Genomic DNA, 15,875 nt, shown 5'->3' with positions numbered 1-15,875 from the left:
GGATTTTTAAAAAATGAGTCAGTGTAGACTTGATGGGCCAAACGACCTGCTTTTTAGGGATTATGAGAGATTGTGGTAAGGGCGATAGAAATATTAATATTTTAAAATTTCAAATGTTAAATGTTACACGTTGTTGACAGCAGAGGAGACTGGAGGAACTCTACTCCATCAATTCTTTGTAATGTGTAAGTAGCTCTTCCTTTACCAGTGCTTACCAAGGTCATGGATTTCTCTGTTTTTGTGTCAAGCTCGGTGGGGGATTAACTGACATTTTGTTCAAACGCTGCAGTTGCTTAGAAGCAGAAAGATGTGTTTATTTACAGATGGAAATCACTGACCACCTGTTGCCCAGAAGAAATTGTATTTGGCTGGTAAGTTTGGTACCTTTTTGGAGACATTATCTCTTAACTGATGCAGTGTTATATGTTGTATTCCTTCCAGGTGGTCAGTATAACGGATGGCTCTCTAATAGTTAAAGAGTTGATTGCAGGCCTATAGAAGCTGTTGCCAACAAGCAACATTTGTGTCCAATATCAAGTCTGACTGTCAAGGCAACTATGGCAGCCCAGAGAATTCGAGCGACCACCACAAGTGCACTTCCTCGGTGTAAATCAGAAGGGACGTTGATCGATTTGAGTGATGGTTTCTCTGATCTCGGGATGAATGATGTTAAAGGTGAGGACCTGTGATTCAAGTTTTATCATCATCGCACAATGTGATCCATCACTGTTGGATATTCGATAGATTCCTCAGGTTTGTGAGGGGCGTGAGTTAGTAAATAAATGTATAGATGATATAACGTAGAATGAGGCCATTCAGCCCATCGTGCCCAGTCAACAAAATTTGACTACACTAATCTCATTTTCTAGCACTTGGGTTTTTCCAACAATCGACAATTCTTTCATGGCCTTCAGTAGATTCTTAATTCCAGATATTTTTATAATTGTAGAATTCGAATTCCATCATCTGCCGTGGTGGGATTCGAATCTGGGTCCCCAGAATGTTAGCTGAGTTTCTGGATTAATAATCTAGTGATGATGCCACTAGGCCATCGCCTCGCCCTTTTCATGTGAAAATGTTTCTTCTTGTGTTACCAGAGCTTGTTCTGCTCATTGCTTTAAATTGGTGCCCTTTGGTTCTTGATCCTTCCACTAATGGGAAGAGTCAGTTTCCCCCTATCGATTCTGTCCAGACCCCTCATGATTTTAAATACCTCCGTCGAATCTCCTCTCAACCTTTTCTCCCCCAAGGAGAACAGTCCCAACTTTTCCAATCTATAGATGTAACTGAAGTTTTTCATCCCTGGGTCCATGAATATTTTCTGCACCTTGTCTGATGTCTTTCCAAAAGTCTGATGCACAGAACTGGATGCAGCACTCCAGTTGAGGGCAAAACTATGGAACCTCCTTCGCCAGCACCTTTCAAACCTGCAACTACTACCACCTAGAAGAACAAGGATAGCAGGCACATGGAAACTCATGGAAGTTCCCCTCCAAGCCGTACACTGTCTTGGCTTGGAAATGTATCATAGAATCCCTACCCTGCAGAAGAGGCCATTTGGTCCATCAAACTCTCTGACAGAGTTTCTTACAACCTCTTGTCTGCCCTATCCCTGTAACCCTACGCATTTACCATGGCTAATGCATTTAACTTGCACTTCTTGGACTCTAAGGGGGTATTTTAGCATGGCCAATCCACCTAACCTGCACGTCTTTGGATTGTGGGAGGAAACCGGAGCACCCGGAGGAAACCCAAGTAGGCATGGGGAGAACGTGTAAACTCCACACAGCCAGTGACGCAAGGCTAGAATCGAACCCCATCCCTGGTCCAGTGAGGTAGCAGTGCTAACCACTGTGTCACTCTGTCAGCTATTCCTTCACTGTCGCTGGGTCAAAATCCTGGAATGCCCTCCCTAACAGCTCTGCGGGTGCACCTGCACCACATGGATTGCAGCGGTTCAAGAAAGCAGCTCACCCACTACTTACTTTCTCAAGGAGTAATTAAGGATAGGCAGTAAATGCTTGGGCTAGCCAGCGACACCCACATCCCCTGAAAAAAAATGGTAAAACATCTCCAGTACGCTCTGGGGAAGAGAAAAGAATGAGAGAACACTAAAGAAAAAGCTTCAGTGATTTTTTTTTTTCTCTCTGAACAGCAGATTAGATTGAGGTTGATTTGAGTGCTTTGCTATAAACATGGAGAGACCCAAAATGGTTCATAACTTCATCACTGCTGAACAGCAGTATTTGTCTTAAATGCACAATGAATCACCCTCGGGTTTTGAAAGCAGACATTTAACTGCCAATAAATGTTTAACCAGTGTAGTTATAACCCTTTTGTCACCCACTGACTAATTTAGGCTGGTTTAAATGTTGCAGTGACCCAGATCTGCATGTTTTAGCTTGTTCCACCTTGGAGCAGTGCCCCAAGAAAGATCAAAATGCAGAAACCAGGAAAGCTCTCATTAAATAAATGGAAAGAATGAATTCCCTGTAGGTTTGTTGACGTGCTAACACTGGTGTAATCACTCCAGAATATTTTGCTGCAGACAGTACTCTCTGAAACAGCAATCAAGTACCAGGATCACAGTTTATGCCCTGGCAGTTCATTAATTTCACTAATTTATTTTGCCCAGAAGAATGAAGGTCAGAGTTGAATTGCAGACGTCTGTTGGGTGTTGCGTTGGCTTTGAGCCAATGCCTTTGCTCATGTGTCTGCAATATCAGCCTGAAGTCAGCTCTGAATTTACCTCCTTATTCCTGGATGAGCTTTATCAGTTAATAGGCAAAATGCATTCTGCTGCCTGAAGGAATGATCTTGTTCAGGTTACAGTGTGTGCTGACCGATACAGTGGTGTGAAAATAAATCATCAATTAGGGCGGCACGGTGATACATAGAACATAGAACATTACAGCGCAGAACAGGCCCTTCGGCCCACGATGTTGCGCCGACCAGTTACAAAAACAATGACCCACTAGCCTATACCAATCCCTTTTCGTCCATAAACCTATCCATGGATCTCTTAAATGCCCCCAAACTAGGCGCATTTACAACTGCAGCAGGCAGGGCATTCCAATCCCTCACCACCCGCTGGGTAAAGAACCTACCCCTGACATCCGTCCTGTAGCTACCCCCCCTTAATTTAAAGCCATGCCCCCTCGTGCTAGCTTTCTCCATCCGAGGAAAAAGGCTATCACTATCCACCCTATCTAAACCTCTAATCATCTTATATGTTTCAATAAGATCCCCTCTTAGCCGCCTTCTTTCCAACGAAAACAACCTTAAATCCCTCAGTCTCTCCTCATAGGACCTCCCCACCATACCAGGCAACATCCTAGTAAACCTCCTCTGCACCCTCTCCAAAGCCTCCACATCCTTCTTGTAATGTGGGGACCAGAACTGCACACAGTACTCCAAGTGCGGCCGCACCAGAGTAGTGTACAGTTGCAACATTACGCTGCGACTCCTAAATTCAATCCCCCTACCAATAAACGCCAAGACACCGTACGCCTTCTTAACAACCTTATCTACTTGATTCCCAACTTTCAGGGATCTATGTACACATACACCTAGATCCCTCTGTTCATCCACACTATTCAAAGTCCTCCCGTTAGCCCTATACTCGACACATCTGTTGCTCCTACCAAAGTGAATTACCTCACACTTCTCCGCATTAAATTCCATCCGCCACCTCTCGGCCCAGCTCTGCAACCTATCTAAGTCTCCCTGCAGACTATGACACCCTTCCTCACAATCTACCACACCTCCGACTTTGGTGTCATCAGCAAATTTACTAATCCACCCAACTATACCCTCATCCAGATCATTAATAAAGATTACAAACAACAGTGGCCCCAAAACAGATCCCTGAGGCACACCACTCGTAACCGAACTCCATGATGAATATTTACCATCAACCACCACCCTCTGTCTCCTATCTGATAGCCAATTCCTGATCCAACTTCCTAGATTACCCACAATCCCATACATCTGCATTTTCTGCAGAAGCCTACCATGGTGAACCTTATCGAACGCCTTACTAAAATCCATATATACCACGTCAACTGCCTTGCCCCCACCCACCTCTTTGGTCACCTTCTCAAAAAACTCAATAAGGTTAGTAAGGCACGACCTACCCGCTACAAAACCATGCTGACTATTTCTAATCAATTCATTACACTCCAAATAACTATAAATCCTATCCCTAATAATTTTTTCTAAAACCTTGCCCACAACAGAAGTAAGACTCACCGGTCTATAATTCCCGGCAAAGTCTCTGTTCCCCTTCTTAAACAATGGGACAACATTCGCTATCCTCCAATCCTCCGGGACTACACCAGAGACCAATGACGACCTGAAGATCAGAGCCAGAGGCTCTGCAATCACCTCTCTAGCCTCCCAGAGAATCCTAGGGTAGATCCCATCCGGACCAGGGGACTTATCTATTTTCAGCCCCTCAAGAATATCCAGCACATCCCCCTTATCAACCGTAATACTGTCTATTTTACACCCCTGCAACCCAGTGTCCTCCTCAGCTATATTCATGTCCCCCTGCGTGAACACCGAAGAGAAATATTGGTTCAATGCTTCTCCAATCTCCTCCAGTTCCACACACAACTTCCCTCTGCTGTCTGTAATTGGCCTTAATCTTGCCCTGACCAACCTTCTGTTCCTGACATACCTATAGAACGCCTTAGGATTCTCCTTAATCCTATCAGCCAAAGTCATCTCATGCCCTCTTCTAGCCCTTCTTAACTCCCTCTTCAACTCCCTCCTAGCCAATCTAAAGCTTTCTACTGCACTACCCGAGCCCTCAAGCCTCATCCGAACATAAGCCTCCTTCTTCTTCCTAACCAACAAATCAACTTTTTTTGTGCACCACGGTTCCCTAGCCCTACCAATTCCTCCATGCCTGACAGGGACACACCTATCAAGGACTAGCAGTAGCTGCTCCTTGAAAAAACTCCACATTTCGGACGTTCCCAGTCCCTGTAATCTCCTAGTCCAATCTATGCTTCCTAATTCACTCCTAATAGCCTCATAATTACCCTTACCCCAGCTAAAACTACTGACCCGAGGTTACAGTGGTTAGCACTGCTGCCTCCGAGTGCCGCAGACCCAGGTTCAATTTTTTTACTCATTTATGGGGCATGCTGGCCAGCATTTATTGCCCATCCCTAGTTACCCTCGGAGAGGTAGTTGAGAGTCAACTGAGTCAACAGAGGCTGTGGCTCTGAAATCACATGTAGGCCAGACCGAGTAAGGAAGGCAGATTTCCTTCCCTAAAGGGCATTAGTGAACCAGATGGGTTTTTCTGACAATCGACAATAGTTTCGTGGTCATCAGTAGATTCTGAATTCCAAATTTTTTTTATTGAATTCAAATCCCACCAGCTGCCATGGCAGGATTCGAACCTGCGTCCCCAGAACATTAGCTGAGTTTCTGGATTAAGTCTAGAGATAATACCACTAGGATGTTACCTCCCCTGAACTTATTCTTCCATGGGATGTGGGAGTCACTGGCTGGGCCAGCATTTGTTGCCCATCCCTAGTTGTCCTTGAACTGAGTATCTCGCTCAGCCATTTCAGAGGGCAGTTGAGAATCAGCCACTTTGCTGTGGCTCTGGAGTCACATGTAGGCCAGACCAAGTAAGGATGGCAAATTTCCTTCCCTGAAGGACATTAGTGAACCAGATGGGCTTTTTCCGACAATGGTTTCATGGCCATCAAAGAACAAAGCACGGGAAATAGGCCCTTCGGCCCAACGAGCCCGCGCCGCCGCTTTAACATTATGAGAACCCCCTCCACACCCATGACCCTTGTCTATGCTTATGGCATTCCACATTGAGGGAAGACTAATTTAGGGACAATTTGTTACACCAATCAGCCTAACAGCACATCTTTGGGGTGTGGGAGGAAACCGGAGCACCCGGAGAAAACCCACACAAGCACAGGAAGAATGCGCAAACTCCCACAGACACCAGCCCAAATCCATGTGTCTGCACAGCAAACAGTGATAGTCACTGAGCTGTCGTGTTGCCCAGCATCTGGTCCAGTTTAGGCACACACTAACGACGTGAAGCACTAGGCTATTCTCGAAACATCCAAGAGCAGCCCTCGTATGACCCATCGCGTGTATGCCCCTTGTTGGACAACAAGGCGGACCAAAGCACCTGTGGATTAAAAGAGAAAAACATCAATACCATGCTCATCCTTATACAAACATTCAAGGGAATCCTCAGAAGCTCAAAAGTAAAACAAGTGAACCAGAAAATATGTTGGAAGGTCCATAGGAATCAATTGATTCCCAGGGACGTCCCAAGGCTCCTGAACCGTATTTAAAAAGTCTCCTATATCCTTCCATCTCCATCCCGCTCATGTGCCTGTCTAAGTAATTCTTAAACAACTCCAGCGTGCCTGCCTCCACCACCTTACTTGGCAGTGCATTCCATACCCCCACTACCCTCTGTGTGAAAAACCTCCCTCTAACATCCGAATTATACCTCGCCACCACCACCCCCCCCCACCCCCGCCAACCACCCTAAGCCCGTGGCCCCTCATAATGTGCGTTTCCAATCTAGGAAAAAGCTTACCACTGTTTACTCTATCAATACCCTTCATTATCTTATATACCTCTATTAGATCTCCCCTCAGTCGCCGTCTTTCTAGGGAAAACAGCCCCAATTTGCCCAATCTTTCCTCATAACCCAGTCCTTCCATACCAGGCAGCATCCTGGTAAACCTCGTCTGCACTCTCTCCAGGGTCTGTATGTCTTTTCGGTAGTAAGGCGACCAGAACTGGACGCAGTACTCCAAATGCGGCCTAACCAACGTTCTATACATTAGACTCCAGCTTTTGTACTCGATACCCCTTCCTATAAACGCTAACATACCATAAGCTTTCTTCACAACCTTCTCCACTTGTACTGCCACCTTCAAAGACTTGTGCACTTGCATCCCCAGGTCCCTCTGTGTTTCTATACTCTTAATAGGTCTACCCTTTATCATAAAACTCCCCCCTACATTACTTCTCCCAAAATGTATCACCTCACATTTATTAGGATTAAGTTCCATCTGCCATTTATCCACCCAATCTACCAGCCTATCTATATCCTGTTGTATTGCCTGACACTGATCCTCACTGCCTGCCAATCCAGCCATCTTAGTGTCATCTGCAAACTTGCTGATCACACCACATACGCCCTCTTCCAAGTCATCTGTGTATATTACAAATGGAAGAGGTCCAATTACTGAGCCCTGAGGCACACCACTGGTGACAGACCTCCAGCTAGAAAAGGACCCTTCTACTGCTACTCTGTCTCCTATTACCAAACCAGTTATCAATCCATCTAGATACCTGTCCTTGTATTCCATGAGCCTTAACCTTTTCAACCAACCTACCATGAGGGATTTTGTCAAATGCCTTACTGAAATCCATATAGACGACATCAACAGCTCGTCCTTTGTCGACCGTTTTTGTCACCACCTCAAAAAATTCTACCAGATTCGTAAGGCAAGACTTCTCCTTAACAAAGCCATGCTGCGTATCCTTAATCAGATCGCAACGCTCTAAGTGCTCATACATCCTATCCCTAAGAATCCTCTCCATCAACTTGCCTACCACTGACGTCAAACTCACCGGCCTATAGTTACCAGGGTTATCTCTCTTACCCTTTTTAAACAACGGTACCACGTTAGCTATCCTCCAGTCCTCTGGGACCTCACCTGTGTCCAAAGAAGAGACAAAGATTTGCGCCAGAGGCCCAGCAATTTCATCTCTCGCCTCCCTAAGCAGCTTAGGATAAATGCAATCAGGCCCCGGAGATTTATCAGTTTTAATGCTACCTAAAAGCCCTAACGCTTCTTCCCTCGTAATGGATAGTTCCTTCATCTGGTCTACAGCTCCCTCCAAGACAGTACCGGACATCAAGCCCCCCTCCTTCGTGAATACCGACGCAAAGTATTCATTCAGGATCTCCCCCATTCCCTCGGACTCTAAGCACAGTTCTCTTCCCCTGTCCCTGAGAGGACTGATTTTTTTCCTCTAACCACCCTTTTGTTCCTGACATAGGAGTAAAATGCCTTTGGATTTACCTTAATCCTGTCTGCCAAAGCCATTTCATGCCCCCTTTTTGCCCTTCTAGCTCCCCGTTTGAGCTCCCTCCTACTCTCAGTAGATTTTTTTTTAACTGGATTCAAATTCCACCATCTGCTGTGGTAGGATTCGAACCCAGATCCCCTGAGCATTGGCTGAGTTTCTAGATTAATAATCGAGTGATAATCCCACTAGGCCATTTTCCAGTCTTGGGTCACTGCCTGTGTGTCTCCTTGTGTCTGTGTGTCTCCCTGTGTCTGTGTGTCTCTCCTCTGAGTGCTCTGGTTTCATAGAAACGTAGAAGATAGGAGCAGGAGGAGACCATTCAGCCCTTCGAGCCTGCTCCATCCTGCCCAACTCAATAGCCTAATCCTGCTTTCTCCCCATAACCTTTGATCCCATTCAACCCAAGCCTCTTGAATAAATTCAATGTTTTGGCATCAACTACTACCTGTGGTAATGAATTCCACAGGTTCATCACTCTTTGGGTGAAGAAATGTCTCTTCACCTCCGTCCTAAATGGTCTACCCTGAATTCTCAGACTGTGACCCCTGGTTCTGGACTCCCCCACCATAGGGAACATCCTCCCTGCATATACCCTGTCTAGTCCTGTTAGAATTTTATACGTCTCTGAGGTTCGCAGGTTTCTTAAACTAAACTAGTCCCATTTGCCCATTTAGCCCATGTCTCTCTAAACATTTCCTATTCATGTACCTGTCCAAACATTTTTTAAGTGTAACTGTACCTGCCTCTACCATCACCTCCAGCAGCTCATTCCATACGTGCACCATCCTTTGATTGGAAAAAGTTACCCTTCAGGTAACCCTCTTAAATCTTCCTCTCTCACCTTCATTGCAATGTTAATGTAAGTTGACAATAATAAATGAACTTTTTAAACTTTAAACCTATGTCCTCTAGTTTTGGACTTCACTACCCTGGGGAAAAAGACCTTGGTTGTTCACCTTATCTATGCCCCTCATGATTTTATCGACCTATAAGGTCAGTCCTCGTCCTCCTATGCTCCAGGGAAAAATAAATCCCACCATCTCCTTATAATTCAAACTTCTAACTTGGTCTGAAATTGTGGCCCATTGGAATTGTTGGCAGGAACCTCTCTGCTTTATGCTGGTGGTCAAGATGTGGATATGCCGGCGTTGGACTGGGGTAAGCACAGTAAAAAGTCTGACAACACCAGGTTTAAGTCCAACCGATTTATTTGATAGTAAATTTGAGTTTACTATCAAATAAATCGGTTGGACTTAAACCTGGTGTTGTCAGACTTTTTACTATGCTGGTGGTATCAGAGTGTCTTTGACTGGGCAATCGAACCGTATATCTTCTCAGGAACATGTGAAAAGGAGCAGGCTGTTTTGCACACACAGCCTGACTTAGCTTGCTCGCAGTACTCTGATTCTGATGAGCTTTCGTACTCTGGCCTGACAAAGTCCTGGCGAATTTCGAATTGACAATCAGCCTCAACAGGCTTTTTTTCCCCGGGAAAGAGTTTCAGATTTCCAGTCCCCTTTGTGTAGAGAAGCACTTCCTGGTCCCACCCCTGAATGGACTGGTTCTCATTGTAATGTTCTGCCCCCTTGTCCTGCATTCCCTTCACCAGGGGGAGTAGCTCCACTGTATCAACCCTATCCAACCCTTTGATCATCGTAAACACTCCAGTGCAATCTTCTCTATCCAAGGGAATACAAGCTTACTGCAAAACTCAAAGCTCCTTGCGGTTTTTCTGTTGGGTGACTTTGTGAAGAGATGTCAGTTGTGAATCGTTTTACAAAGTAGATGCGAATGTTGGACTGGAACAGTTTTCTGTGTGGGTTTTGGAGGAGCGGGACCTAAAAACTGATTTTTTTTTTGGACCTCGCTTCAAGCTAACACCAGTTACCTGATCCCCAGGTGATGGATTCAGCAGACAGTGAGAGTTGTGTCAAGTCCGTGGCAGCTTCAGCAAGCCGGGCTGGCACAGGAGAGGAAGGAAGGGCCAAGGAGCCTTTTCCATACCCGACGCCACTCTGGTTTGTGTGGCTGAATTTGCTAGAACGTTGAGAATCGCTGAGCAAGGTCAATTCAGCTTGCCGTCTGTCATCTGAGTAGTTGTGTGGTAGTAGATAATGGAGTTGTTGAATAATCACAGCAATCAATCACTTATCAATTAATCGGGAGCAGAACCAGACACGTCGGGAAAATAATGTCAGTGGTGGAGGAAGAGGATGTACTCTATGATTACATTTCCTGAGCCTCTGTGCTAGCCCCCATGCTCTACAACATGCCCGAGTTGAGTAAGACCCCACACTTGTTGCAGTCATCAGTATTAGAGAAGCTGAAGTTATTTCCTGAGGCTGTTACTACACTGGGAGCTGGTAAGTTGGGTACGATGCAGTAACAGATCTAAAGACCTTTACCAAAGCTTGTGCAGATTGTAATAGTTTGAGCCAGGTTTTGTTTGTAGGACTCAGTACATGGACTGCTGCCTCACAGTGCCAGGGACCTGGGTTTGATTCCCGGCTTGGGTTGCTGTCTGTGCGGAGCCTGCACGCTCTTCCGGTGTCTGCATGGATTTCCTCCCACAGTCCGAATGATGTCCTGGTTAGGTGCATCGACCGTGCTAAATTCTCCCTCAGTGTACAGGCTCTGGAGTGGCGACTAGGGGATTTTCACAGTAACTTCATTGCAGTGTTAATGTCCAGTAAGAAGTCTGCACTTTCCCAGACGTTTGCCTGATGAAGGAGCAGCGCTCTGAAAGCTCATGATTCCAAATAAACCTGTTGAACTTTAACCTGGTGTTGTGGGATTCTTACTGTGCCCACCCCAGTCCAATGCCGGCATCTCCACATCATAGTGTTAATGTAAGCTGGCTCGTGACACGAACGAATAAACCTGACTGTATTGCCTATTCTAAAAGCACAGCTTCTGTTCCCCCTTTCCAAGTATTTTTGATATGTACACCACTGAATGTCTGTATGCTTGGCCAATGTACATTCATTATTTTTTTTTTATACTTCAGCTTTTAGAAAGGGTTGGCATGGTTATGATGAACAGAATGGCCTCCTCCTGTACTGTATCATTCATTTCATTTGCAACGCTATTACTGCCCATTAATCCATTTGCACAAGCTTCAATGTCCATTTGTTTGCTTGAAATTATTAAATGGAATTTTAACGTCAGAGGCCATAGTCTTTGTCTGTAAGTAAACCCTGAAGTCTGGCTTCAGTTAATCTTTGTCTTTTCTAAAACCCTGCAGGACCTTCTCCAAGTACCTTGAGGTTGGATACATCGACATCCTTCGGTGATGCGCGTGAAGTCATCGCTATCAAGGATTACTGCCCCACTAACTTTACCACACTTAAATTTAACAAGGGAGATCTTCTGTACGTCCTGGACACCTCCGGATCCGAATGGTGGTATGCCCACAACAACACTGAAATGGGTTACATTCCTGCCTCCTACGTCCAGCCCGTTGGCAGAGGTTCGTCCCTGCGGGATAGCGGAATGGTGGACAACATTGGGGACAGCTCTGACGAAGGTGCCAAAGAGATGGACTTACTTGGGGAGTGGGGAGATGTCTTTGAAAAGATGTCTACAAAAGCCCAACAAAACAATCCATTTTTGAATGGCTTTACATCCTCCAATCCATTTCTGGATGGAAACGTACCAAGCCTTGGCTCTAACAGTCAGCCGGCGGCTAAATCGGAGGTGGATCTACTTCTGTTCGACCCTGTAACACCGTCTTTAACAGACTCCAAGACATTAACAGCTAACAGTGTGAGTAACGGTGTTCTCGATGAAGCTCCTTTAACCAACTCCAAGGCTGACTTTGACCCACTCCTGAACAGAAACAATCCTTTCTTCAGGAGCAAGCGATCGTACAGTATGTCAGAGCTTTCCATCTTGCAAGCCAAGTCTGACGGAGCCCTGTCGTCTGGATTCTTCACCGGGATGCAGGCTCCAGATCCTGAACAGTTCAAGAGCAGGGAGGACTTCCGGACAGCGTGGCTCAGCCACAGGAAAATGGCGCGCTCGTGTCATGATCTAAACTCCCTGGGGCAAAATCCTGGCTGGGGACAGACCCAACCCGTGGAGACTAGCATTGCGTGTAAGCTGGACAGCGCAGGGGGAGCGGTTCAACTTCCAGACACCAATATTACCATTCACGTACCAGAAGGACATGTCTCTCCTGGAGAAACCCAGCAGATTGCGATGAAAGCCTTGCTGGACCCTCCCGTGGAGCTGAACAATGACAAATGTACGACTGTTAGTCCGGTGGTTGAGATCAAGTTGAGCAACATGGAGGTCAAGACATTCTTAACTTTGGAAATGAAGATTTCTGCAGAGTTGAAGGATGATGTGTCTAGCAGGAAAGATGCTGAGATAACGTGTCTGTGCAGCGACAGCAAAGATGGACCTTTTTCTCCAATGCCTCAGGTCTATCACTATGGCGATACTGTACAGGTACAGCTGGACAGCCTGGAGCCTTGCATGTATGCTGTGGTGGTGTCCCGGGCCCGAGCTCTGCAGTATCCTCAGACAGTGTGGGATTGTATTAACAAGAATGTCACAGTTGGTGTTTATGGACCCAAGCATATCCATCCTTCATTTAAAGCGGTGGTAGCTGTTTTTGGGCATAACTGTGCACCCAAGTCATTGCTGGTCAGTGAAGTGGGCCGTGAAGTCTTGACCGCCCCGCCTGTGGCCTTACAGCTGTGGGGTAAGCACCAGTTTGTGTTGGCCAAGCCTCAGGACCTGAAGATCAGCATCCATCCCAATATCTCCAACTACGTGATCAAGCCCTCTGACCAAGTTAAGGTTGTCCGTGGATTTCAGGTGAAGCTGGGGAAGGTCAGCCGCCTCATCTTTCCCATCCACTCACGCGTCCCGGATGAGCTTTCTGACTTCACGCTGAGGATCCAGGTAAAGAACGAGCAGGAGGTGATGATTACGCAGTTCTGTGTGAGGACTCCACAGCCGCCCCCGAAATCTGGGACGCGTAACAGCGGGCAGAGGAGGTTCTTGAAGAAGAAGGAAGTCGGCAAGATTGTTCTCTCGCCCTTGGCTGTCACCAGCAAATACCCCACCTTTCAGGACCGCCGTGTCCACAACCTCAAGTATGGCAAACTGCTGAAGACTGTTGTGAGGCAGAACAAAAACTATTATCTTTTGGAGTACAAAAAGGGAGATATCATTGCACTGCTGAGCGAAGAGAAGATTAAGTTGAAAGGGCAGCTGCGAACTAAGGAATGGTATACTGGCTACTACCAGGGCAAAATTGGGCTTGTGCATGCCAAAAACGTACTGGTGGTTGGGAAGATGAAGCCCAGCTTCTTCCTTGGGCCTGATCTCACCACCTCAGCACTATTGGACCAGATCCTGCGCCCCAGCAAGTTCCTGACCTACATCTATGCCTCTGTAAGGATGACACTGATGGAAAACATCAGCAGCTGGAGAGCCTTTGCGGACGCGCTGGGTTATAAAAACATGCCGCTCGTACACTTCTGTCGGACAGAGATAGACAGCGAGCCGGAACGCGTGGCGTCTGTGCTGGAGAAACTCAAGGAGGACTGCAATGACTCTGAGAACAAGGAAAAGAAGTCTTTTCAGAAGGAGCTGATGGCCGTGAGTACCCAATGATAGAGATTGCATTACCTTCAATTGCTAATTGACACATTTGGATTTGCTGTGTGCTGGTGTCTCAAAGTTGCTGTGTATCGACCCGACCTCCTTCATGGGTCCAAGTCACCTGGTGTAGGACGAGACAGGAAACTTTCCTAACCTGCTTTACAGTACAGCTTTGCTGTAGTTTATGACCAACACCAGGCTTTAATAAGCTCGGTGGCAAGAGATGTGTTCTCTCTCCTCTTGTTAGTCGTCAGATCCACCGCAATATATCTCAGAGCAGGATTGACCTGTGTTTTGCAACTAAAACTGTGCAGTAGCGATCCCAGGTTCAGGTTGACAGATGAATGGGCTTGCAAATCTTGCCAAAAAAACCTGCTTTCCTCCCTTTGAGTTTGGCCTTGGATTGCATAATACGACGCAGGTGTCAAACCAGTCAGGGATGTGAAGAATCGCAAATGGACATGTGTATCAACCAGTGCACCAGTCCAACAAACCGTAGAGTGTTTTCTTTTTAATTACTTTAGATTTCTTAATTAACTAAAAGTAAAATTTGAGAGGCAGTTCCTGAAATTATATCTTATTGTGAGAGAACCCTAATGGGACCATTCCTTCAAATAGCCTGAAGTTATTCTGTTATAATTAGGCCTCACCTGGAATATTTGATTTATTATTGTCACATACATTGGGATACAGTGAAAAGTATTGTTTCTTGCGTGCTATGCAAACAAAGCATACCATTCGTAGAGAAAGAAAGGAGAGAGTGCAGAATGTCGTGTTACGGTCGTAGCTAGGGTGTAGAAAAAGATCAACTTAATGCAAGGTAGGTCCATCCAAAAGTCTGATGGCAGCAGAAAAGAAGCAGTTCTTGAGTCGGTTGGTACATGACCTCATTTTCCCAATGTAAGGTGGAAGAGAGAATGTCCGGAGTGCTTGGGGTCCTTGATTATGCACTTCTCCGAGGCAGGGAACAGCGTAGACAGAATGAATGGGTGGAAGACTGGTTGGCATGATGGACTAGGCTTCGTTCACAACCCTTTGTAGTTTCTTGCAGTCTTGGACAGAGCAGGAGCCATACCAACCAGGGAGGATGTGCTTTCTATGGTGCGTCTGTAAAAGTTGGTGATAGTCATAGCTGACATGCCAAATTTCCTTATTCTGAGAAAGTAGAGCATTGGTGGGCTTTCTCAACTATAGTGTGGACAATTCATGGCATCACATCAGGGAAGATTTAAATTTCTTAGGAAGGGAAGGAGGCAGTTAACCAGAATGTTGCCATGTTATTTCAATTAGAAAGATTTGGACAGTTATTCTTGGAACAAGGATGGTTAAGAGGTGACAAAAACAGAAAAATGCTGGAAAATCTCAGCAGGCCTGACAGCATCTGTGGAGAGAGAATAGAGCCAACGTTTCAAGTCCAGATGAACCTTCATCAGAGGGTTAAGAGGTGACTGAGTAAAGATGGTGAGAGATTAAGAAAAACTATTCCCTCTGGTTCAATAACCAAAGGTTACAGTTCAAAATTATTGGGTTAAGATCAGAAGGAAGATGTTTTCAATTGAGTTATCAGGATATGGAACATTCTTCCTAAAAGGGTGAGATAAGCTGATAATTTTAAAAATGAATTGGAGAGTTGCTTGAAGGAGAGGGACTTAACCAAAGTGGCAGTGTGGGTCTAACCAAGGTTGTTCTTTCATAAGAACATAAGAACTAGGAGCAGGAATAGGCCATCTGGCCCCTCAAGCATTCTCTGCCATTCAGTAAGATCACGGCTGATCTTTTCGTGAACTCAGCTCCACTCACCCACCTGCTCACCATAATCCTTAATTCCTTTACTGTTCGAAAATTTATCTATCCTTGCCTTAAAGACATTCAATGAGGTAGCCTCACCTGCTTCTCTGGGCAGGGAATTCCAGATTCACAACCCTTTGGATGAAGAAGTTCCTCCTCAACTCAGCCCGAAATCTGCTCCCCCTTATTTTGAGGCCATGCTCCCTAGTTCTAGTTTTAGTTTCACCTGCCAGTGGAAATAACTTCCCTGCTTCTATCTTATCTATTCTTTCATAATCTTACATGCTTCCATAAGATCGCCCCTCATTCTTCTGAATTCCAATGAGGAGGAAGGGGATGATAGGTTATCAGGGGGTAGGGGGGAAGCTGGT

At 45.8% G+C, this 15,875-nt stretch overlaps 1 protein-coding gene across 2 annotated transcripts in view; it reads left to right on the top strand.

The window, feature by feature from the left end:
- The window catches only part of LOC145349981 (SH3 domain-binding protein 4-like), a 90,486-nt gene that overhangs the window by 41,025 nt on the left and 33,586 nt on the right, over positions 1–15,875 (top strand). For both annotated transcript variants that reach the window (XM_080198760.1, XM_080198761.1), the window contains exons 2-3: positions 442–675; positions 11,345–13,713. In XM_080198760.1, coding sequence (XP_080054886.1) covers positions 558–675; positions 11,345–13,713 — 2,487 coding nt within the window. In that variant the 5' untranslated portion in view covers positions 442–557. The remainder of the gene's footprint in view (positions 1–441; positions 676–11,344; positions 13,714–15,875) is intronic.

Source organism: Carcharhinus amblyrhynchos, chromosome 11 (assembly GCF_965287045.1).
Source record: "Carcharhinus amblyrhynchos chromosome 11, sCarAmb.v2.hapA, whole genome shotgun sequence".
NCBI lineage: Eukaryota > Metazoa > Chordata > Chondrichthyes > Carcharhiniformes > Carcharhinidae > Carcharhinus > Carcharhinus amblyrhynchos.
Note: the sequence above shows the minus strand (reverse complement) of the source record. Positions and strands in the feature narration are given on the sequence as shown.